This window comes from Apteryx mantelli, chromosome 13 (assembly GCF_036417845.1).
Source record: "Apteryx mantelli isolate bAptMan1 chromosome 13, bAptMan1.hap1, whole genome shotgun sequence".
In the NCBI taxonomy this organism is placed as follows: domain Eukaryota; kingdom Metazoa; phylum Chordata; class Aves; order Apterygiformes; family Apterygidae; genus Apteryx; species Apteryx mantelli.
In genome coordinates, this window is record NC_089990.1 from 2,164,739 (window position 1) to 2,190,700 (window position 25,962).

At 41.0% G+C, this 25,962-nt stretch overlaps 1 protein-coding gene across 1 annotated transcript in view; it reads right to left on the reverse strand.

Annotated features, from left to right (window-relative positions):
• LOC106491126 (fibronectin type-III domain-containing protein 3a-like) overlaps positions 1-23,458 on the reverse strand; it is a 55,144-nt gene extending 31,686 nt beyond the window's left edge. Inside the window, exons 1-3 of the mRNA XM_067303910.1 lie at positions 23,398-23,458; positions 17,698-17,803; positions 2,511-2,646 (exon numbers count right to left, since the gene is read on the reverse strand). Of these exons, the coding sequence (XP_067160011.1) occupies positions 2,511-2,606 (96 nt within the window). The 5' untranslated portion in view covers positions 2,607-2,646; positions 17,698-17,803; positions 23,398-23,458. The remainder of the gene's footprint in view (positions 1-2,510; positions 2,647-17,697; positions 17,804-23,397) is intronic.
• Positions 23,459-25,962: the final 2,504 nt, after the last annotated feature.

Consider the following 25,962-nt stretch of genomic DNA (forward strand, 5'->3'; position numbering starts at 1 on the left):
TGAGTCAACCTAAGCCAAGTTAGAAGACAGACCAGTGCTAGGATTCACAATAACGTCAACACCTTCAGATGTCTTGCACAACATTTCAGAACCAGTGGGATCAGCACAGTTTGGAAGCTATTTCAAAGCACTGGTCATTGTTTTGCTTTTATCCATTATTTGCACTATTTCCACTGCTTGAGTTCTTTTGGAAGAAGCAGCTTCCAGGCAACTTCCAACCTACTTAACCTTTATGTGAAATCAAACTAAATCAACTGGATGCTGCATCTGACTCTCTGAAGTGACCTGCCACCAAACAGTGCAAGTTTTATTTCTGAAAACAAAAACACTATATAATACTTTATAATTAGCCTGTCCTTTACAGCACTGGCAGGAAAATAATTAAAAAAACCCTGCATTAATAAAGCTTCTAAATTAATACTCTATTTAAAAGCAAACTTCCAGATGAGAGACACTGTGGCTAATAGAAGACTCTCTGCTCCAGAGAAAGTGCAGCAAACAAAAGTGGCAAGTGTATTGCTATGTAACCAAGGAATGGCAACATGACATGATTGCTTATATATGGCAGTGCTAGAATGAGAAAGGGGGAACATTAACATGACCCCCCCCTCCCCCCCCAAGGGAAGATAGATGCACCAATTTTCACTAGACAGATGCATTCATTATTTTCAAAACAACTCAATTATAAGTTTGGGAGACTATCAGTCTTCAAGTCTACTCTTGAAAATGTGATTTTCCTTCTGCGCATCTCCAACTCATCTTTTTTACCCCACCCTGATTGCAAACGGTCTCCAACAGGTTCTGAAAACTTCAATGACTGTCACTTTCTTTGTGTCATTCAACACACGCTAGTATTATCCACACTGATCTACACGAATACATAGCTATGGAGCTGGCCTCCAGTTAGACCTACTTGATCTACTTTCCTCATGTAACATGAAACACAAGCTACCGTATAACCTCACGGCTGGTCAGTGTCTAAAATTTCATGTTGCTAATGCCAGAACTAGCTTAGATGCTCTTTAGTTTTGCCTATTACCAAACACAGTCACTGTACTTGTATCTCCAAAGTTTGATGGAAAAAAAGTAGGATACACTCATTCCTCACTTTTTTTTAATTTTAAATAAAGCCTATCATTTTCACAAAGACATATACTATAATCAAAACAACACAGACCTCTTCTCTTTCCCCTACTGTAACAGTTACGAAGGAAAGGAAATATCTTTTAAAACTTTCCCACATTTATGGTTTACCAGACCTTCAACAACTCAGGATTATTTTGTGGTACCCTGTTTGTCCATTGTACGTTCAAGTATGCCAAGGTCTTCACTGTTATCCTTTACAATTATTCCACATGACAGTTCTTATGTTCTGGAAACTTTTATGTAACTTTCCCTTTCAGATTAACCCATTAACTCTTAATGAAATTATTGTCAAATACTTACTTTCTTAAAGTCATATCCTCATCAGATTAAAGCAATAGGCAGTTTTATTACTTGCTTCAACAAAATGATTATTTAAACCTGGGCACATAAAGCCTTCAAATTCACATTTTCTTTGTTATTCCTGCCAACAATAGCTATTTCGGTCTTTTAAAAAGAAACTTTTCTTTCCCACCTGACCAGTAACGTTTGCAACAGTTGGGGTAGGGGGAAGATGCTTCTTAATTAAGATTCAATGTTAAAATATCAGGAAGTATGTAATATTTCTGAATGCACATTAGAAGTCTATCTCCCAGCTATGTGAAGATACCTCAGCATTTGCAGTACAAGGCAGTCATCTTTTCCTGCCAAACAGTAAATTTACTTCTAGTTTACTGACACCTGTGTACTATCTTCTACTTCACTCCAAATGCTTTACCTTCACTTTTGCTTGCATTTCTAATCATAGGAGGCACTTTTGAATGGTTGTGTCCAATAAAATTCTAAAGTGTCAACTGAATATACTCAAGTTTCATCAGTGCGTTGTAATTATTAATGAAGATATCTAATATCAGGAAGCCAGAAGTCTTTCCTGTCTTCTGCATCTCCCTCCTATATGCTTCTCAGTTCAGAGTACTGCAGCCACTTTCTAGACTTTGCTGATTATTTTATATGAGCTTTAAACAGAGACTTCAAATCTTAGTGCTTTATTACATATTAAATCCATATCTTACATTTCTTCTTTTATTCTTGAATTTTGTAGTTTAATTTTGAAGCACTTAAATGTGTACTGCAAACCTTCCTTTCAATTTGCATTTATCTTTTAACATTTCCACTACATTAATGTTTAATGATTTTCTTCCTCTTAACATTGAGACTGCTATTTTACTGACAATATTAGCGCTGAGAATGCTCTTCCAGCTTCTAAATCAGTACCACAGTTGCTTTCTTTCAAACCTCCTCCTCTTTCAAATATCAGAAAAGTTGTAAGGCAGTTTTTCTATCGTACACTTGAACATCAATCTCCCTACTACCACCGCAGCCGTGGAAAGACACGGCTTGTATGAAAGTCGAACAGATTTACTTGCCTGTTGTATGCTGTCCCCATTGACCATATGAGGTAGAAGTGGCACTTCGTTCAATAGAGGCGTAGCTTCTAATGGAGGCGGCTGGTCGGCCATCATGTCTGGAAATCATTCATTGACAACTGCTCGCGTTAACTGACTGCTAAAACAAAAAGAGAGGGCCAGTATTAGACTGAAGTCTCCCCCTAAAAATAATTCTCTGTTGTTGTTTTTTTGCCAAAGTCGGTACTGATATTTCAGAAGATAAATACACCACTTCCTTCAGGACACTGTTTTTTTTCTTCCCCATAAAAGAAAGACAAACACGTTCACTGTGACATCAGTGGAATCATTTAATGACAACAATTCAGGAATATTTGAAAACTCTAATCGCAAAGTATTATCAGATTTCAACACTTCACAACTCTCCCCCAAAATTTTCAAATAAAATGACTTCAACTGGAGACAAAAGTTACTGCAAAACATCCACTTATAGCTTCATTGCACATTTTAAAACACATGCAAACTGAGTTTTAAAAGCACAGGGGGAATCACTGATCCTATATCCAAGTTCTATACAATGGAATATACCCACAAAATCTAAGATATTCTCCTACTTCTCATTTTAAGTACCACATTTAAGCAATACACATTCTTCTTCCAAAAATATGTTCTTGAAACACATATTGTGCACGTTCAGCTCAGCACTCCATGAGTGATATACTGATAAAAATCAAAAATTCGCCTTACAGGCAATGCAATTACATAGTAGCATAATTTACACTTACACAGCACCTCATTTTTAAATTTAGAGTTACAATTTCTAAAATGCTTATACTCCAGAACCTAAGTTTTAGGACAAATAATTCACATGTACATTTCAGTCCGTGAGGTGATTAAAAAAAAAAAATACTGCAATTTCTCCAGTGCTGCAACATGTTATTAATACAAAAGTCTGACACACTGAAAACAAAGCTTAGGGCAAAACAAAAGAAAGAGTAGAGAACTTTGAAAAACATGTTTAACTGAGTATCACGGAGACTGGTAAATGGAAAAGCACTGTATAGTTCCCAGGCTTTTACTGTACAATCTATAATTACAGTAAGTCAAAATACAACCCAACTGTTAAAGAATTTCCAGTGTATCATTAATTCAGCGTCCATAAAAAGCACAAGATAACAGGATGCAGGAAATGCTGACATTTCCTTCTCCCTTCCCGTTACCTCCTATAACCCAGATGGAAGACCAAACTGCATTTAGGACATTCCAATTCATTACATTTATAAAAAACAACAAAAACAAAACCCTAAACTGTGCATAAACTGAGTTAGTCTATACACAACTGCTAAGATCTCATTCAGCTCCATATAACCAATATGGAAACAACAGTGGTGGGGTGGAGGGGAGGAGAAGGAAAATTCCTGACTACTTCTGCACTTGTAGCACTGCAGCTTCACCAGATTAGCAACAGTGGGAGAAATATCATAGCCTGACTGTCACCGTTTTTTCCGGTGATAACTCATTCCATTCAGAAAGGGTCTCTACTAAACTTTAGAAGGATTTCTTCTGGTATTAACAAGGTAAAGAGACTCGTAGTATCTGTCCTTAAAAACATATTCTCTCTCGTTTGCAGAAGCATCTCAAAATAACTGATACAGTCACAAAGCCACAAAGCTCAAGATTATGAAACACCCAACACTGCCGAAGAAACAAGCTCCTTCCGCACACCAGCTGTTTTCCAGGTCTGCTCCAGTAACAGTATTTTAAGAGACTAAATACCACTGCACAGGTGCAAGGGCTAGATATGACCTCTAAAGTTTAAATTTGAATCAGGTTTGCCTTAAATATACCCAACTATCTTAGCATGTTATTTGTTTCTTGAATAAAATGATCTTCCATCCATTTGCCAGATTTTGAACAACTGCTACCAAGAAAACGTACTCATCACATCGTATGCACCTACCCCACTTAAAAATACCTGTATTGCAACATCACCAGTCACTATGCTAAAATTAAGACAGTAGTTTCTTCCACTACAACTCTCCTTATTTTAGAGGTTTCTAGCTAAATCTTAAGAGAAATTGTTTCTCTAATAGGAAATTGGCATACACAAGCAGACTGAGGATACTTAACTTTTATACATATGTGCGTGTGCGTGCATGCATGCGCACACACACAGGTTTTTTTTTTTTCTTTCAGTCTAAGAACTTCAAAGAAGACAGAAATTAGCACCTAGCATAAAGGGGAAAACCCTTCACCGAGAGCTACTAAACACGAATTCAACTGTTCAACTAAAACAACCAGCTGTGGAAAAACATGTTCTGAAACAAGTCCCAATACCACCTGCAACTTTAAATAAACGTTTAAAGTTTCTATCCTGGTCTCCTACACCACCACAGCACAGTCCTCTGCGGCTTTGCCTACACGAGCAAGCGGCCCAGGGCAGCAAGCGCAGACCTGCGGAGCGGAGCAGAGCAGCTGGTGCTGACACCCGCGTCCGCGCTGCCCTGCCGCGCCGGTCCCGCGGACGGCGGTCCCAGGCGGGAACGTGGTGGGGACTGCGCTACACGTCCTCCTGCAACGCTTCCTCCGGTTCAGCGTCACCTGAAAGGGAGCCGGTTCGGAGGCACTGAGAGCTCTCTGCGAGGCAAAGGTGTGTTAGGTGGAAACAACTGGAAGACTTGTTTAGGATCCTGAATCCATTTCCTGATTATACAGATAATATTTATAGTCATACCTATATATACATACATGGCTGTATTTTACTTAGTGCTGCAACTTTGATTTTTCAGATTAAGAACTTACACTCTGAATATTATTAAATAAATGTTTTTATATGGTTAATGATAATTTCAGTAAATATAAATATAAAAACAGTAAATATAATTTCATGTTTTTGTAGGAACCTCCATATGGTCAGAGAAAATGGAAGTACTAGCATAAATGAGACCATTTTAATAAATATTGGGCAGTTTCATCTGACTCCAAAAACGTAACATTTTGCTGTAAAGCTGAGTTCAGATGGCTGAAAGCGAACAAAATACTAATGACAAAGAGGAAGATCCCACTGTACACTAATAGATTTTGCTAAAAAATTGATTGTTACAGAGCACAGCTTCACTTGTTGAAAATACGGATACGGGGCAGCAAAACACATTGCTGCACTCAAAGGTACCATCTCTGCTGGAAAGCAAACATGGGACTCAACCCCTCACCAGGTTAATAGGTAAAACTTTTCCAGGGAAATAAAGCACACCAGAACATGATATCCACAGGTCCCCACTCCCAAGCCTCCATTTCATTCAAAGTAGGTGGTATTTGGATAAACACAAGTGAATCCTTGAAGAGTTGTTGCATACTCAACAAAGCTTCCTGAAAAGAAACAAAAATTATAAATCTTTCTTGAAAAGCCACTTCTACCCTGATAGTTTATTTGGAGATCATTTCACATTTAGGCGTAAGATGTTGCTGGGGATAGAATTTTATTTCAATAGAGATTTTTTTGCTTGGAAACATTTTCAAGCTTCTTAGCCAGAAGAGAAGATTTAAAACCCAACAGAAGCAATGGCTTAACATTCTCTTGAAAGAGTGAAGACTTCTTAGAAGAGCAAGAGCAGATGTCAGAGTGGCCAGTTTCATTCTCGAAACGCTCAGATTTACTTCGAAGTATTTATTGTGTCATTTTCATTAGGAGGAGTTTTGAGGGAAGGCAGGAAATCTGCTCAAACGCCTGTCTTCTCCCCCAGAAATTAAAAGGTGCTCTTTAGCTTCCTTCATTAACTTTCTCATTCTTGTACCCACTGCTATTGTTCTGCATAAGCTGTGCTGCTGCTCTGTAGTGCCAGCATATGTTCTTCAAAATTACTAGGAAATAATCAATGATGAAATGTTATTGAAAAAATTTTGTCTGGCAGTTACACCAATTAAACATAACATGAAATCACAGGGAATGAATCAGAACCACAAACCATTAAAAACATTTTTTTCTTTAACTGGATCTTGATTTGAACCATTGCTCAAGCTCAAGTTTGAACTTGGAGTCTATGTCAAAGATTTCTGAAGCTGAGCTGAAACAGGAGAAAAAAAATTCTGAATATTGGTTCATAATAACAAATCCTACTGAAAACTCACATGGTGCATCAAATCACTTCATTTTCGCTACCCACACCCTCTTCTGCTGCCAGTCCAGGTGCAGCAAGGAACCCAGCCCTGCTGTCCTCCAACTCAGCCCCCAACTCTTACCACTTAAAGCAGCTGCAGGGTCAGCAATGCCGCTTCGCTGCTGCGGAGGGAGGAGGGCAGCTGCAACTGAAGAGAGCGAAGCTGCCACTGTGCAGGAGGAAAGGCAGAAGCGAGGATCCTGGACAAATCTCCATCCACAGCTCCCACAGGCAAAGTCCTACCAAGTCTCGCAGCTTCCCCAGGGCACTCTCTGAACCCTCAGTTTTACCCAAAACCCAACACAAGTCAGCAGGGATGGGCAAATCCAGCTGGCAAGTTGTTTGTGGCCCAAGAAGAACAACCCCACTTTTAGCCAGAATTGAATCAAAAAGCTTCTGATTCAACCCCCTGAAGGTTAGTTAATTCTATTACATGCTCGGTAGTAGATGGTCAGATTGCTTTTTTCCAGGCTCTGTTCTTGGTAGCTAGCAGTTTAAAGTTTATCATCACTATCTACTATCCAGATTGGGCATGGGAAAAAGAAAAGCATTTGCACTGAAAACTCACAGGCTATGCCTGACATTAAAAATGACCTAATACACAAACTCTGAAATTCCAGACTAAGTAAATCTGAAACAAGAAATAAATTCCATCTGCAAGCCTCAGGGACAAAAGCAAGCTCCATAGTTTTCAAAGTTGCAAAAGAATATATTGAGAATTAGTGAATCATTACGTATGATCAATAACAATCTGCAGATGCATTTTGTGGGGCTTTGTCACCATGCATTAGAGGTTTTTGAGTTAATATGGAATTAAAGAGATTAATTTTTAGAAAGGTTAGATTTTGCAAGGGTACTTCTTGCCTGATTCATTTCTTTACACTGGTTTCTAGCACACATCAGCTAAAGGTCATTCCCAACCTCTGGCTGAACAGGAGGATGAATTAAAGCCTATATAGCATAATAGCCATTAACAAAAAACAGTGATTTGACCATCTCAGAAACAAACCTTCAGAAGTACTGCTTTATCAAAGCTAAAAACAAGTAACAGCGGATATCACGCTTGGAAGTTAACAGAAATGTACACTGGAAATAGCCTGAGCTACTGCTTTTAAAGATTGTTTTTTCAAGACAAATGCACCTAAAATCCTGAAATGTTTTGTCATATTCCACAAAACAAACCATTTTAATTGAAGTCTAACACATAGCAGAGTATATATTCCTTTAGTATATCTGAAAAAAATTCATTCTAATGTCTCAATATGGAACACAAATAAGTGGAAATGATTATATATGCCTTAACAATTGGATTTGCTTCAGTACTCTGCAGCGCACTTTGAAATTCAGTCAAATAAATGTAATGCATACTGTTCATTACACTGAGCACTCACAACTGTTTCTGCATTATTCTACTTTGTTCTAATACAATAACTGAGTAAATTTTTTTAGACTTCCAGGAAGATTAGTCTTTATAAAAGTTTATCAATAGTTTTGAAAGCTGAATTCCAGATTACTTGATCAACATTAAGAGAGTTTAAAACTTATGTTTTGCTATTTATAGTTATGACAAAATAAAATATTAAGGATTTTAAACCAAATAAAACCAGTTCACATTTAAAAAATGTACCCTGAGAAGTACTCTTGAGTAATTCAACGTTGTGCTAATGTAATATGTTTAATCATGTTAACCATATTAAAAAAGGCAATATTTTCCACTGGCAGTCTCATACTACAAAAGCTTCTAAGAAAAACAGAAAATCTTAATGACTAGCCTTCCAGAAACAATTGCAGTATACAGTGGTTGTGACTGACCTCACTTCCTGACATAGTAAAAACGCAGAGCCTCTAGAAGACTGAAACATTGGCCTTCCCTTTTCTCCAACCCAAATTCTTCTAAACCAGTGCTGCAGTCATCCTGGATCCCATCCAGCTCCCAAGGATTCTTATTGAACTCAGTGTTCATTGATTCACGCCTACTCCCATCTGAAGTCAGTGTCTCAACTGATAAAGCAGAGTTCTTATTAACATACAAAATAGCTATTATACTCGCTATACAGAAGTACCAAAACAAAGGTGGGTAATTGAAGTCTATATGATACCAGATGTTCATACTTTAGGTTTGGAAAACGTCATGTTTTTTCATGAGATGCTTCAAAATTAAAATCTAAAATAGTCTTTATTTCAATCAAAAAGTCAAATATATATGCAATTCTAGTATACAGGAGGTAGTCATTAACAAATTTTTTACTTAAACTAATAGAAACAATGCTTATTACATATTAGATTCACAAAACATCACTTAACTTCTTACTAGAGATATTATTGTTTAAAACTTTGTAGTTGTTTCTATTGTGTCAATTCAAGTAGATATGATTATGAATTGAATGTGACACCTTATTCCAAGCTGGAAATTGGCAAATGGTTATGTCAGGAATTATTCATTTTTCTTTATAAATGCACTGCTTCCTTTTTTCCAAGAACCTTGGAATAGTTACTAGTAAACACCAACAGCAGATCTACAATTTTACAGATATGATTTCCTAGTGAAATGTATCATATATTTACAAGTTTTTAGAGATCCTGTCATTTCATATCAAAATATTTTTCCCAGTATTTTAAGTATCTCTCCAGAAAGGCACTACCTGTAAACTAATGGAGTAAAATTGTAGGCAGAAAAGGAGTCTTCTCAGAGGTCACAACAAAAGGACAGAAGGTAAACCCTAACAAGATACAGCAGGAGGGATTCCAACGGGGTATATATATAATATTCTAACTGGATATAAACATTTACAGTGAGAGTGGTCAAGCACCGGAACAGGTTGCACAGAGACAGTGAATCACTAACCTTGGAGACTTTCAAAACTTCACTGAATAAGGATCTGATTGATCTGATCCAGCTTTGAAGTTAGCCTGCTTTAAGCCTGAGGCTGGACTAGATGACCTCCAGAGATCACTTCCAGTCTAACTTATTCCATGACTCTATAGCTGTTTGTGAATAACATCTGAATGGGATGCATAGGAACCGCTGCAGACTTAAAAACGTTGACAGGAAGTAATGACCATTAGTATACCATGCAAGTAGCGTACGTACTGTATGTTTCATCGAGAATTTTCGGGAAAGAAGGTTGAAATATTGGATTGCTGCACTGAGACCTCATAAGAAAAAAAACCATTTCACCACAAGTCTTCCATATTACCTTGACCTCCATATTTTTTTCAAATCCTACTTATTAGTCAACACTGATAAAAACAGATTTTTGAAACAGCAAAGACTTCCTTGCAAAGCACAAGTCTCAGAAAAGCAAACATGATTAACTCAATCAGCTTGATTTCACTATCCAGATTTCATAAAAAATAAAAAAAAAAAGTTATAAACCTACACAGAAGCTATCACAAAGACTGTATTTCCAGAATAAGGGCTGAAATTAATATGAGAAAGTTCCTATTCCAGGGAGCTTATTACTTAAATGGATCAAGACTTTTTTTTCTTTTCTTTTTTTTTTTTAATGCAGTGTGCTTAAGTTAGGAAGAACAATGTGTCCAGGACCAAAGAGGAAGTCTAATGGAGAGCTAGAAGTTTAAGTCAGACTTCCTGATTTCTAGGTTCAGCGCCTTACCCAACTTTCCAGCCTGATAATAAATTTATATTTATCACAGGAAGTAAACCATTACAATGTTGTTATTTATTAAGAACAGTATTGTATTAAAAACTAAAGCTTTAATTAGACTTTTACCTTGTAAATCAAATTAGGAAAGGGGTTTCTGCAACTTTAAATTATTTTAAATTTGAACTGCAGCATTAAGATTCTGGTTAAAAAAACAAAAGCAATTATAGGCAAAGCTGTTTTCCCCTAAGCTTTTACAAACTCAATCCTTAAATCAAGACTGGATGTTATTACTATAGTATTTAGCTGTTCCGAGTAGTCTATAGGGAGAGAAGAGGAGAAAGCACCTGTGTCACCTGTTTCAGTCACAAGAGAGTTTCTCCCTAGTCTGTATTTTTAATGCACCATCTCACCAACACTGGAAAGCTAAGTGTTCTCTCCATGACCACATACAGATAGGAACTAGCATGACATTGCACCTGGGCAGCAAAAAGTGAGTAAAATAGAGTAAAATAACTGGTAAAATAGAGTAAAATAACTGGTAATCATAAAAACACAGAGTTACAGGTGGTGTCAATACCTTAAATGAGTATTTCACAACTTTTATCAATCTCTCAGTTTTTGGAGTAAAGTTAATGTCTCTTACTGAGGAGAAAAGAATCTTCTTGTTTAAGAAGGGAGATTTTGTTTGTTCAGGATAAGGTCAGTGTATTTTCTTTTTTCTCTAAACGGGAAAAAAATCCAGTCTCATTGCAAGTAACATACTTTGTTAGTGACTTTTACCTTTGTAAAAAAGGCATGTACAGAACCGGATCTGTGCCGATGTACATACATGAACCTCACGTACTTTGCTTCAAAGAAAACACTGAGATACTTCATGCCTTAAACTCCAGAAGATCTCTTGCAAATTGGGACTTCCGAATATTTTAAACACCCTATAATCTGTCAGTTAAGTTTTGAACCAGTAATCTCCAAAGGTTGCTAAAAAGAACAACAACAGACCCAAACAAAAAAGTACCCAACCCCAGGATAAGGAATAACCTAGTCAAAAACATCAATCCTTATTTATGAATACTAAAAAAAGTCTCATCCCTCTGGACTTGAAATTTATGCTGTATCCAACTTTGAGGTAGGAAACATTTAGGAAAAAAGATACAAGATACCCTCTCCCACCCTAGTTTTTCAAATAAACAGTATTAACAAGGTGTTTAAGATATCATCCCAATCCTAAAATAGTTCTCCTCTGCCACAGGACCACACATGAGACGTTCTAGGTGGATTGGTTTACTTTCTGCAGGATTAAGGGAGTGAGAGACTTAACAGAATCAGACTTAACAGAAGCTCAGTTACAATTTTAGCTCTGAAGAGACCACCATCACTCCATAACAGTCATCTGTTCAAAACTAAATGTATGTTTTGATTAAAATGTTGCAAATAATTTATAATGATACCCAAGTGAATTTGTCTACACCATCTTATATGAAGTTTGGCTTCTAGCCAAAAAGGCACCACCACTTTGATACTGAAAATGTTCTTCGCGACTTACCCAACAAGTATGCACAGTTCAAAATTTATAATACTTACAGCTGTGAAAAACTCAATGTAGTTTTGACCTAGGTAAGGTCTGGGGCCTAAGTAAAACATAAAAAAAAAAAACTATCCCAACTGTCATAAAATTCCAGTGCTCTGCATTAAATGTTTTCTTCCAGAAATTCTTCTTTTAAAATATTTTTCTTCTTTAACATCTAAAAAAGTGAGAACTTTCCAAAACATCTAAATTACTGCTATATGGCAGATGCTATGGTGTAGAATTCCATGCTTTACACATTAAATATCAGAAGCTGTAGCAATCAGATTCACATCATCTTAGCATTTCACTACTGCTGCCATCACACAAGAGATGCTTCTTCTTAGGACCATGTCCCAAATAATGCCTGTAACAATTACTTTGCTGGAAGCTTACAAAGGTACAGCAGGGAGTATCTTAAGAGGCCAAAGAGATGTTAACTCTGAAGAGGCCCATACAAATATTTCCCTGTATTTTCCAGAGAGTTTAACTGTTACTTAAATGCTTATTCCAAAGTAGTGCTAATAGTTTCCATGGTAAAATACAGAAGATAACTACAAACCTTTTATCACAGTCTGGCTAGTCCTTCTACCCTCACAAAGACCATCTGGGAGTCAAATACATTAGGTCAATCACCAGAAGAACCTCAAGTAGCTTCTTAAAAACTGCAGAAACCTGCTTGGCTCTTGTGGCCAGTGATGAGAATGATCCAAAGCAGGAAAATCCCAAAGTGTAAGTGTTCTGTAGGAGGGAGACTGAGGAAAAAATACCCAATTGGCAAATTGGGAGAGGGAAAGGCACTTTTCTTCTACAGAGTATTAATGTCTCTCAGGGTACTGTGAGACCTAATTGCCTGTAAGATGCTCCCTGAAGGAGATGTAAGCTGGAGATGCAAAGCCCTGATATGGCAGTGAAAAAAATCCTAAAAAACACAGAGTAACAGCAAATACAACATACTAAGGCACATGGGAACTCTGTGATAGCATCAACTCTCACTCTCCCTTGCCAGCCTGGATCAGGTTTCTGATGCAACCATGTCAGGAAAGTAATAAAAAACCCTCCCCCTTTCCCCCATAAAAACTATCCAAGCAATTGGCCATAGTTTTTCAGACAATTATTTTGTAAACTGATATTACATCCCTTAGATTTTTGGAGAGATCTAAACCATGGGGGCAAGGAGGAGGAGGCAAATGCACAATTCAAAGGATAACGTTCATCCTATAGGAGAATACCTGTTGGCCTAGTGAAAGCAGGACTTCTTACTGTTCTTCACTAGAGAAGCTTCACTATTAAGAACTGCAAGCTGAGGACAGACTACCTGTCAATGCGGCAAGTACATTAGATCTGGCTTGTTCTGAGCTGTTACTTGACAATACGCTCATTAGTCATGTTAGGGCCATGCCTATACCTCTGCTTTGTAATTATTCACTTACAAGGCCTGTAAAGTTTGTATTTACAGTTCTATAATGCAAACATTACATTACTTTTAGATAAATATTTTTCTTTTATTGTTTTAGGTATTTTATATTTTTACTCTTACCACCAGCAAAGTAGACGATATCCTTCTGTAGAAAGCATTTGCTTTCTAAGTGCACAGGCCCATAACAAAACCAAGTAGCTCCTGAAAGGTGCTATTCCCTTTTCTAAAAGAACTTAAGAGAATTGAACACCTCAAAGGACTGGGACCTTGAAGTGTTTCATTCTTTCAAATAACAGGATTAAGATATTTTCCAGCTGTATGGGTGTTGTTAAAAAAGAATTAATGCAAAACTGACTACTTCTTTCCACTGGCTAGAAAGATGAGATGTTCTGGCATAAGTTAACTTGTTCAGTTTAATGTCCTAAAGCTACACAAAGCACAAAATTTTCAAACTTTGATGAAAAAGCCTTCAATGTAACAACATACTAATTTCTAGTATGATTTTGTTAAATGTGAGGCTGTGCTCCCTGAATTTCAAAGCAGTGTTCTAGTTGTTCAGGCCTTGAGGGAAACCGGTTTATTTACACATTAGCAACATACTACTGAAATGCTTTATCAAATGTCTATCTAAATGACTTAGAAGTTATGGAAGTAACATACAACATGTTCCATTAAAAAGTGCATGATCTAAGAAAACTCCAGACCTGTGTCACAAGAAGTAGAGTACACTGTTCTCTTTGTAGGATCTTCCTTTCTTACTTTTACCAAATTTTCATTTCAACAAGAACAGTGACAGCATCCTCACAGGACTCTCACAGTGCAGTGAAAGTCCTTACGTTAACAGTGGTTAAGAACAGCTGGAAAGCTAATAGGATATTTCTTTGCAAATAAAATGTACGCAACTCTAGAAAGACAACACTGCTCTTAAGAGCACAGGCCCTATTATTATCCTTTAGTACCTAAAAATAGGACAATCTGTTCCACATCTTGCTGATAATGCATTAATGACCCACTGAGAAACCTTAATCAGTCACCAAAACGGTAGCTTTTTTACACCTTTAAGTAACTACAGAACTGAACAGATGAAGCGAAGTGTTTAAATCGGTGCCAAGATTTACAAGATGGGAACTGCAAGTTTCCAGAGCTGCATGTGCTCCAAACTTCTGAAATTCAGGTTACATATTTTGATAACTAAATAGAATTCTTCCCTATGGGACAAATTTGGTCTTAAGGTGGAATGTAAGCTGAATCCCTTTTACAGGATTTTTTCCCCCCCAAAAGAATCAAGTTCTGCCCATTTATTTACAAACCTTCTTTAATACCAGGCGAAAAAGCTCTTTGCTTCAGAGATCCAAATGTTGTTTTCTAAATGTTTGAATTTCAAATTTTTAAGCAAGAAAAGTCTTTAAAAAGCCTGGTTCTAAGAGAAAGCAATCATTCAGATTATCAAAACCACCACCAACAACACTATTTCCAGGAAAGGCTCTCTACTAAGAGCTCACTCAAAGCGGTCAGTTGTAGTCTAATTCAACAAAACAAGGTAAAAACAGGACTTCACAACATTAACACAATCAAGAGTTTGTTTTCAGGTTTTTATAGGCACTAAAGAAAGCAAAGGTCGGTTTTCCACTAATTCTGATTCAATCTGTTTCTGGGAATTAGAAATGTGTGATGTATACTGTGAATTCACTGATACAAACAAGCTTTTTAAATGTAAGAACTGCCTTACAAAATATGACTTAAAAACAAGCACAAAAATACCGCAAAAAACAAAGCATTTTTACAAATTCAAGAAATTATACAAACTTTAAACATGGAAAAAAATATGTTGATACACAAACTGAAGACTTTTTCTTGCTCAACATGGAAAGAGATGCAAGCTTAATGCTTTAGCTGCATAGCAGATCAAATTAGTCTAGTTAAAACAGGTTACACTTAGACCAAGGGCTAAAACACACCAATAAATTACCACATCCGAGCAGTCTCATGGTAACGGACCATGTGCATGTTTTAGTTCATGGAAAATGCAAGGTAAAATGCAAGTATGAGATCATGCACATGAGGTTTAAGCAAACACACTTCACCCAGCATTTGTGACAGCCCATGAACACACATATAACGATTTATCGTAGTTCAGCTGATGCATGGTAACACACTAAAGTAATTTGCTTCTGTATCTGAGCTTTAAATATTTATTGGTAAATGAGCTTGAATTGCTACAAGTTTGGGTATGTAATCACACCTTCTTAAGAGCATCAGTAGAAACTAACAGTTTTGAAGAATCTAAGAATGACAATTTATGTATTTTTTCTTATTTTTTATGAAGTTTATATTTTAAGAAAGTTAGGCACTATGTAGCAAAATTGCAGTTAAAAATATATCAAAATTTTTTTTATATAACACCTTCCAAAGCTGAAGAATACACACATAATATTAACATTCACTGTTTTGCAGGTACTTAAGAGTATTAAAGTTATTTACATCCATGCAAGTATTAAAGGTGGTCTTTATTCCTTCAAGTAACTGTATTGTGACGAGCTAATTAAAGTTATGTATTAATGGTACAGATCAATCAACTAGACTGGAATATTTTAATACTCCACATAACACAACCAAAAGCAGTAGATCCCCATTAAAAAGATATCAATGTTGAAGCTATTTACTAAAGGGCATTAAACAGCAGATAAAAATACTTCATTTATAGCCATGATTTTAATATCCAGGAAACATTTTTCTTGTTAAATACCTACCCAGCTCCAGGAGACTATCAAGCGGTTGGCACAATTTTTCCATGTTTTGTAAGAAATCCATCTGCTGATTATCTATTGCTCGCTATCTTTTCTCCCAAAAGACTTGTTTTGCATTTAATCACCTACTTTCCTATCTCATTCCATTCTACACTGATGAACTACCCTTTAAGTCTTTCCCTGATTACTTTAGACAACTTTGAACCAAACAAGAAAGAATTTGGGAAAACTCGAGTAGGTCAACTGCCCTTTACAAAGTTCAGAATAAGCGTACCGTAAGTATTACATTTGAATTCTGGCACACAGTCATACTGCGAAAACTAATTCTTCATTAGAGGGGACCTAACCTCAGCAAAAAGATACCCCCTTCGCAGAAGATCTAAAATCTGCTTGGCTGCCTTTCAACTCACTAGACAGCACACTGAGATATTAACAGAAAAATGCAATTTCATCCTCTGCAACACAGGAGATGTGCAATTTCTTTCCTCAATGCAGCAGTCATATTAATCCAAAGGACACAGTTTTGCAAACTGTACACAGCCAGCATTCTAAACACACAGAATGATCAAAAACTTGTCACATGACAGGTTTAATTAACTACAGTGTTTTGGTTATGTAGCATAGGTGGATATTCTTTCTGAGCAGTATTAACAAACGTTCTCTCCTAATAGAGAGATAGAGATCCTAATAGTGATACATGAATTCAAATATATGAATTTGAATATTTAAGCCTCCACCAAAGCAACAGGTAGTTTTATATATTTCAAGAAAAAGTTCTTTTTAGAAAAAGCTAAACAATGGTCTCCAGGACATACTCACTTTGTGCCTTTACATTAAAAAGGTTCTTTTTGATTCACAAACACTTCATACTACATCTGCTTATTCTCCTTCCATTTAAAACACACTATTCTAGCCAATAGCTTCTAAAACTCATCTTTTTTTTCCATGAAAGCAATCACTGTGGTTTCATAAAGGTCTTACAGTATTATATGTCACAAGACAATTCACAGAAATCTTCATTAAAAAAACAGAGTCAGTCAGAGTATTCTTCCTCTCACTAGAAAAAAATGGACATCATACTGATGACAAAATTCTTCCAGGAATCTTTTTTTTTTTTTTTTTAAACAGATAAACACTTTCAATTCTACAAGCTCCAATTAAAAACAACGTATCTAAGTAACATCATATAATGGGTCACTTACCTGCATGTTACCGCTAATTTGAACTGTTTTCTGCATAAGAAATGTATTTTACTAAAACCAGGATTTACTTTCCCTATCCAAAGGCCAGTTATGTAAGTCTCACTAAGACAAGACTTCCAGCTAAGAAAGAAAAGTGTGAGATTAATGTCAAAATAAAGATAAGGCTGCTACTAGCGAAGCCTTTGATAAGAATTTTGTTTAAATGAGAATGCTGAGTGAAAGTCCAATCAACACATTCTCTACACTCATTAATTATAAAATCAGTGATGTTTATGTGGAAATATTGAATGCCCTCTTAGCTCAAGAACGCTGTCTATCAGTTCTTTCTCCCCTCACCCATTTTTCCGTCTGATAATAAGTCATTCAAAATTTTCTTCCAAAAAAAGGAGTCCTAAGCTTAAAAGGCTGTCAAATATTTCTATATTCTTTCACCTTAAAACATTACTTGGAAACTTTAGGAAAAATAAAGCTTTGTAAAATCTGTGAGAATAGTAGATTACATCTAATTACCGTTGACACTCTCCTGATGTGAATTTGCTCCTGTTGATTAATGGTATACAGTCAGTGCCTGTGGTAGTGTGGGCAATGTGTTGTACTGTGTCCCTCAGTCTTCCTTCTGGGAGAAAAAAAAAAAAAACATTTTAGTGACTGGCAGGCAGAAAGTCTTACAAAAAAAATGTGCAGAAACAACTTATATTCAATAAAACAGCAAAAGCCATTAGCAAACAGCCAGTGACTAACTCCACTAGAATCAGCAAATAAAACTCAAGATTCCACTACAAAAAAAATCAGAAGACCTTACACAGCCTTCTATACATTCAGTATGTACAGAATGCAGAACTGGACAACTGTGTAAACATATCATATATACATTTAATGTCATATTAGCTAAAAACACTTCATTGCTTAACCTATGATCTAATTACTGAAAAGTAACATAATAATAACACAATAAAGAAGGTTCCAGTAAAAACAAAACAAAAACAACATTGTGACAATTAAGTACATTTGCTTATCCCAAAGTTTTATTCCTTTATATGACAGTAGTAATGAAAAAATGCATTTCCAAAAAGTATGTAAATATATCTCAAGCTTTTGGATCCAGTACCAAACTCCAGTTGCTAAACTGTCTGCACATTAAGGATCATGAACTGCCAGCCATATAGTTTGGAGAGCCAAAACACTGAAGGCTTTGCAAATACTAGTCAATTCATAATTGATCTTCTAAAGGTGAGGCACCGACACATATGTTTTGCAGCTTTACTGGAACATTATCAGAAATCACTGTCCCCATAGTTCACTGCGGTAGCTTAGACTGAGCTGACTGACTTTGCACTAAGCCAGACAGAAGAAGCTCTCACACTGTCCTGCAAATACAGCAGATCCATTGTTATTTTCACCAGAAAGGTGATACTGTCTTGAAGTCACAGATGTTTCCGAAGTCACAGCCTAATCACGTCCTCCCAAACTACTTTTAGGGAGACATGGGCAAAAAAAAAAAAAAAAAAAAAAAAAAAAAAAAGTCCCAAGCCTCAATACTGTAAAAGTGCATCTTGAGCATTTTCCACATCACTCAAGATATTCAGAACAATAGCAGATTTACATTAAGATTGAAATAGTCTAAGGGCTCCGAGCCAGTGGTCTGTCCATGCTGGTCAATACACAGAAAGGATTGTGTTAGCACCACTGAAAGAATAAATTATCGCTGCTTTTACAATAAGCTCTTCAAGAATGCAATAAAGAGTTCAGTGTGTGCTCCTCACTCAGGAATCCAAAACTTTTCAGTTAAGGTCTGGCTTGCAGCAAAGATAACAGCTGAAAACTAACCATCTTGACCTTGGTGAATTTTCATGACAACTTGCTAAAAAACAGGTGGAAAAATGAAAAGGTCACTTCGCATGTTCACGGGCCTTGTCATTGCAGCAAGGTGCCAACGCAATTTTAAATACCAACAGGTCAGCTAAAAGACTTGATCATTTTGAGATCTAGCAAAGTTAGAAGTGACAAATACTAATTTTTTCCTTCCAAGTCTCTTGACTATTGCAGTATTACTAATATTGAGTTTTTCCCATCTGGTTTCAGAGATAAATTTAAAATTCTTCTTTGATTAAAGGAAATGATGACAGGAAATTAAGAAAACATATAACTAGGGAAAATATTCTTACAATATTTTATACCAGCTTTTGACTTTGATACAGAATATTGTAAGAATGTCTTCCCAGCTTTGTATTTTCTTGAAAGTCACAAGTATACTTCTGTAGCTTGATGAGAAGCCTTCCAAGTTGGGGAATTAGCAGGACATCAAACAGCAGCGCTGTTTTCCTTTTTCTCAACTTTAATAAACATGTATTTTAATTTACTTATAATTCACCCAAAGGGATTCCAAAACATTTTTCAGTAAGGGGTGTACAAATGGGTCTCCAAACACACACAGTACCGCTCCAAAGCGCAACATTCCTGGCGGGTGTTTGCCAAGGCCAAGCACTATCTCTTATGAAAAGAACATTGGAATTTTTACTGTCTGCATAGTACAGACGAAATCTTGTTTTTTAAGGACTCACCAAAACTTTTCTAAAAATAAATATAAGAGATGAAAGCTTGTTGGTACGGGGCGTGACAAACCCACACAGTCAACCTGATGCAAATGCTAGCCTCCAAAAAAACCCAAACAAAAGACCGTTAAAAGTCTTATATAGAACCCTTATATTCAACTTTGTTGCAAATTTGGTTTCAGTGTAACATCAAATAAAGTTGCAGTTTGTGATCAAGGGTTGTGGCAGGAAACAAATTTGTAGAAACAAAGTTATCTTTATTCTCTACAAAGGTGAATAGACTAGGAATTATTGTTTTAAATTATTTAACATCCAATCCTTCAAAACTATTGGCAAGTGAAACACTGTAGAAAAAATAACTACCGCTTTTACAAACAAAAGTAAGCTATCCTAGTATTTTAGCAATAAATCTGCCTGCAATATGCATTTGTGCAGATACAAAACCAAGAAGTTGTAATTATTCCATTTCATTGTCAAAGTACTCCTTAATTGCAGTTAACACCAAGCTTTCAAAAACTTGCTGCAACACTACTGAACCTAAAACTGAGCGATCAACTTGTAGTAGCTATTTTCAAGAGACTTTTAAGATGATCAATACAAGTCACTTATTCAGAGTGTTGTATTTAAAAATTACAAACTAAGATACAGGATATAAAATCCAGTGTACCAGTGAACGGTTGACTGCTTTCAGCTCAGCATCATAGAATATTAGATTCATTTGATCCTAACTAACAACAAAATATTCCCAGACAGCAACAGCATTCCAAAGCTTGCAAAGACTGGGAGCACAGTAAGGTAAAAAGACCTGGAAGGGAAGACAACAAAACAGATGGCTGTTTTTGCAGATGCATGATTACCCACATAGTCTTGAGAAAGTCAACACTGTTTGTATTTTTAATCCTTTTCATATACAAATTACAGAAATCAAGGAAAAGGAGCGCAGTTACAGGGAGCAACTTCGGTTTTGCTTTTTACTCACACAGATACTGAACAAAACACAAAGTACTTTCTTTTATCCTGAGTATTAACTCCAAGGACAATTTATTGGCTTCAAATACAGAGAGGATGCTTCACTGGTTAAAATGCTAATCTGAGTCTCAGGAAATCTAGACTCAATTCCCTGCCTCACCACATACTTCCTGTGTGACCTTGGGCCATAAATATTTCTGTGCCTCAGTCTTTCCATCTGCAACTGAGATACTATTTCCCTGTTGAACCAAGCGTTGTAAGGATAAATACATTAAAAGAACATTAGGAAGTACGTGTTATAAGTATGCCCATACCAGGCTAGCTAAGAACTCAGCTGAAGTAGCGCTGTGTGTCAATATTAACAGCTGGGCATCTGGTAAAATAAAGAAGGATTTCCAACATTAAAATCTCAACTATTACAGAGCAGAAAAGATTAAAAAAAAATTTTTCAAGGAATATATAGGAATTAAAACGTATTGTAACCGCAGTTATGGGAATACATTAGCTTTACAGAGCATATCCATCGCTCCAACGGAAAGTCCGAGCAGCGAGCATCAAACAACAGAAACGAAACTCAGCAATCAGCTGAGCGATGGCCCCCGCCAGGAAGCGAGTACACCTGCCAGCGGCGGAGCGCGCCCGCTTCGGGGGCCAGCACGCAGCGCCTCCCGCGACAGGGGCAGCGGGGCCGGGGGGGCCCCAACCCCCCCCCCCCCCCGCAGCCGCTAAGGTGCCTGCAGCCTTTTGCGGGAGGCAGCGAGCAGCGCTGCGCTGAGAGCGGTCGCAGCAGGGTCCGGTCCCCCCCCCCCCGCCGCTGCCCCCAGGCAGAGGGGGACAAAGGCGGCCGGGGGGGGGGGGGAAGGGAGGGGGGGGCGGCCGGCACCCAAAGGCGGGATGACAGCGCTGACCTGCCCCTGCCCCCGGCCCCCGAGGAGCGGGGGGAGGCGTCTGGTGCGCGGCCGCCGAGCAGTCAAGGGGAACAGCTACAAGGCTACGTGGCATTTGCAGGCAGCAGCTCCGGCTGCCGAGGAGGGAGAGCGGCGGCGGCGGGGGGGGGGGGGGGGGGTGGCGGAGGATGGGGGGGGGACGGGACACGGCTCCAGACCTCGGTCCCCCGCCGCAACGAGCAGCGGGGCAAAGGCGAGGGCGGGCAGGGGGCGAGCGCGCTGCGGCGCCGGGAGCGCGGGAGGAAGAGCAGCTCCGGGGACCCGCCGGCATTAACGCGGCCCCGGCGCCGCCGCCGCGGGTCGGTCCCGCCGGGCACGGACCCCCCCCCCCGCCCCCCAGCACCCTCCGCCTGCCCGGTACCGGTGCCCCGCACACCCCGCTGCCCACATCCACCTCGGGGCACCGGCGCCCTGCTCCCCCCATGCCTGCCCCCCGGCCCGGGCGTCCCGCTCCTCCCCAAATCTGCCCCAAACCTCTGGTGCTCTGCTCCCCCCCCCCCACACACCTGCCCCATTGCCCTGGCTCCCTGCTCCCCCCCACCTGTCCTATAGCCTGGGCACCCCGCTCCCCCCCCACACCTGCCCCACAGCCCTGGCACCCTGCTCCCCCCCACACCTGCCCCACAGCCCTGGCACCCTGCTCCCCCCCACACCTGCCCCACAGCCCTGGCACCCTGCTCCCCCCCTACCTGCCCCACAGCCCTGGCACCCCGCTCCCTCCCCAAATCTGCCCCAAATCCCTGGAGCTCTGCTTCCCCCCCCCTCACCTGCCCCATAGCCCTGCCACCCTGCTTCCCCACATACCTGCCCCATAGCCCTGGCACCCTGCTCCCCCCCAAATCTGCCCCAAACCCCTGGCGCTCTGCTTCCCCCCCTCACCTGCCCCATAGTCCTGGCACTCCGCTCTCCCCACATACCTGCCCCATAGTCCTGCCACTCTGCTTCCCCCCACACACCTGCCCCATAGCCCTGGCACTCTGCTCCCCCCCCCCATACCTGCCCCATAGCCCTGGCACTCTGCTCCCCCCCCCCATACCTGCCCCATAGCCCTGGCACTCTGCTCCCCCCCCCATACCTGCCCCATAGCCCTGGCACTCTGCTTCCCCCCCCCATACTTGCCCCATTACCCTGCCACTCTGCTTCCCCCCACACCTGCCCCATAGTCCTGGCACCCTGCTCCCCCCCGCACCTGCCCCATAGCCCTGGCGCTCTGCTCCCCCCTCTTCCCCCAGCCACCTGCCCCATACCCCGGGCACTCCGCTCCCCCACAAACATGCCCCACACCCGAGCGCCCCGTTCCCCCCCCAGATCTGCCCCATACCCAGACACCCCACTCCCCCCTCCCAGATGTGCCCCACACCTGGGCGCCCCGCTCCCCCCCCCAGATCTGCCCCACACCCGGGCACCCCTCATCCCCCCCAACCACCTGCCCCATAGCCCGGGGCACCCCGCTCCCCCCCACGCCGCTGCCCCCCACACCGGCCGCCCGCGTCTCCCCGCCGAGTCCCCCCTCAATCGCCCCCCGCGGCTCCGCGCCCGCCGCCGGCTCCGGCCGCCCGCCCGCCCGCTCCTGGCACTGCCCACCGCGCCCTGGGTGGGGAGCGCCGCTCTCCCCCGGCCCGGCCCGGCCCGGCCCGGCCGCAGCCCGCTCGCCCGCCCGCCCGCGGCAGAAGCGGCGAGAAGCCGGGCCCCGCGGTGCCGGTCGGGCCGCAGCGGCGCGGCGCGGTGGGGGCAGCACTCACCGTGCGAGGCGCCTCAGCCGCTGCCTCAGCCCCGGCGCCACCGACCGCAGTCCGACCGTTCCGCCATGATGGAATGCGGGCACTGCGCCTGCGCCGCCGCGGGACGGAGGGCGGGCGAGCGGGCGCACCAACCAAAGGCCGCGCCGCGTCCTCCGTCTTCGGCCACCCGCTCCCGCGAAAAACGGCTCGGGGGGGCAGCGGCGGGGTTTGTGTGTGGGGTTGGGGGGGGGGGGAACCTGCAGGTGGCCTGCGAGCTAACGCAGGGCAGGGCGGGCACTTCATAAAAGAGAGGCGGGATGGTGGCGGCGAAGGAGGGGAGAAGGGGTTACGTGTGGCAGAGGTGGCACCAAGCAGATGCCTGGCCTTGGCGGGCGATGGCCGGGGCGGGCGGCCGCGCGCGACGCCCCGCGTGTGGCGGCGGCTGAGGCGCCGCGCAGACGAGGCCGAGCGGCGCGGTCCCCCCCCGTCACGCCGCCCTCCTCTCCGCCAAGAGCGGGGCGCCCACGTTGGGGGATCCTCGGCCCGGCCCGAGCTGCCGCCACCACCTCGACGCCCTGCAGAAGCTTCCGGAAGCTTCCGGCTGCGCGGTGCCCACCCTCAGAGAGGGTTTAAAGCCCGCAGTCGCTTGATGCCCGAGGTCGGAGGTGTTTTAGGCGGCGGCGTTCCCTCCGCTCGGCTGCCGTCGACGCGAAACACGGCCGCAGCCCCGATTCCCGGCTTCGGACGCAGGATCCGCACGCATCCGTGCCCCTTGTCGCCTCGAAACCGGGGCGGGAATGACGTTTTATGCATTTACCGCCTCTCCCTGCCTGCTTAGGTGGCTGCACGGGTCACAGCACGTGCAAAGGCAAAACGCTCAGAAACTGCAGTACTGCGTTAAAAAGTACTAATAGTGATCACCGAGAAAAAATAAGGAGTGTTACACCAATTTTTTAAGTGGGCAGAGCAACGTGAATAGTAAAGGCCAGATTTCTTTATCCGCCTGTTACAACCGGCAGCCAGGTCCGGGCGCGCAGCTCCTTTCTCCGCGTACGCTCCCGTCCCTCGCCAGCGGATCGCTAGCCTGCGAATCCTCCGTCTCGGCAGAGCCACGAGCAGCGGGTGAAGCCCCCAAAGAGTCAAGGGTGAGGGCAGAAAAAAGCAGAGCGAAGAGCTGGGGAGCCCCTCCGAGCAGACCCGGCCTCGCCGGCAACTGCTGCAGCAATAAATCATGCACTCCTTAGCTTATTTCCCCTGGACAATTTGCCCTGATAATTACTCTAGCATGGTTTAGGCAAATTTAAGGCGCATTTGTGGAGCTGTGATTTGAGGAGTGTTTGCATACAGCGTGGAAGTCAGTTTCTATATGCATGCAAAATAAATTCGGCAGCTATGCTCCTATACAAGCTCCAGGAAACTTTTGCATCACACGAATTTACAAAAAAAAAAAGCTTAAGTTCAACATTTAAACACAGACTATATAATAAAGAAACTAACCTTTTAAAATATGTAGCCATACGCTTACCTCTGGTTGATCCTAGGTATATTTTTAATGAATAAAGGACATTTTATAATGAATAAAGAAATTGTTCCTTTATGTCAGAAAATTTCTCTCTGAAGACTGGTGGAAGTGATTAATTTGACTTATTAAACAACCTGTACTAAACAGTACTAACATAAGCTTTCATCAACCTTTTAAATAAGCAAGCAGTGTTAAGGGAGGCCAGAGGTGTTATCGTCTGCTGAATTTCTAGGTGATAACAACTTACCTTGTTGAATAAAAGTCACAGAAACAGACAATGCAATTTTACAATTAATTTAACTCATATCGGCCCATAAAATGTTGAATATGTACTCTGCCTATTGATACCAAACAGTGAAAGAGCAGATCAGGTCATCTTCAGTTTGCCTTTGTGTGCATTTGGCATATTGCTGAAGCGGTCCCCCTTTCTTTCTTTTTTATTGTGTTTGATCAACTAGCTGTTAGAAGACTCCACTAATGTTTTTGAATGAATCGTGTTTTACGTTTGCTTTTGGGAGAAGATAAGCCAATGCATTTTTTTGTTATGTTTTAGCACCCCTGAAATGTACATTTGGTGCAGAACAACACTGCTGGCATGTTAAAAGATGATTCTTGCAAGGAGCTCATTATCTTTGCATTCTGTGAGCTTTGTTGTCATCCCTGTTTATTTTATGTTACGATATAAAATCCTGATTTAAAACTTTTAAGATAAACTCTAGACAGGCATATAAAGCAGGACCTAGAATTTACATGCTAAATCCAAAAATCAATCCAGAATCTCCTCCACCCTCCCACTGATTCACTTTAGTAGCTTCTCTATCTCATAGACAATTAACAAAAAATAATTTAGCATCAAATTCTGGCCCTGGAAGTCCACTAAGTGCATAAATTTTAGCTTTGGGACACGTACGAGACCTGCTTTGTCTGAGCAGCTGATTGCAATGTTCTTTGTGATCCAAAAGGCAAAATTTGGTAGCTGGATCGATGGCCAGTTCCAGCTGGAGAAGACAGGAAACTTTTCCTCTTGATGAGATAATTGGCAAAACCTCTTTCATGGTCTCCAC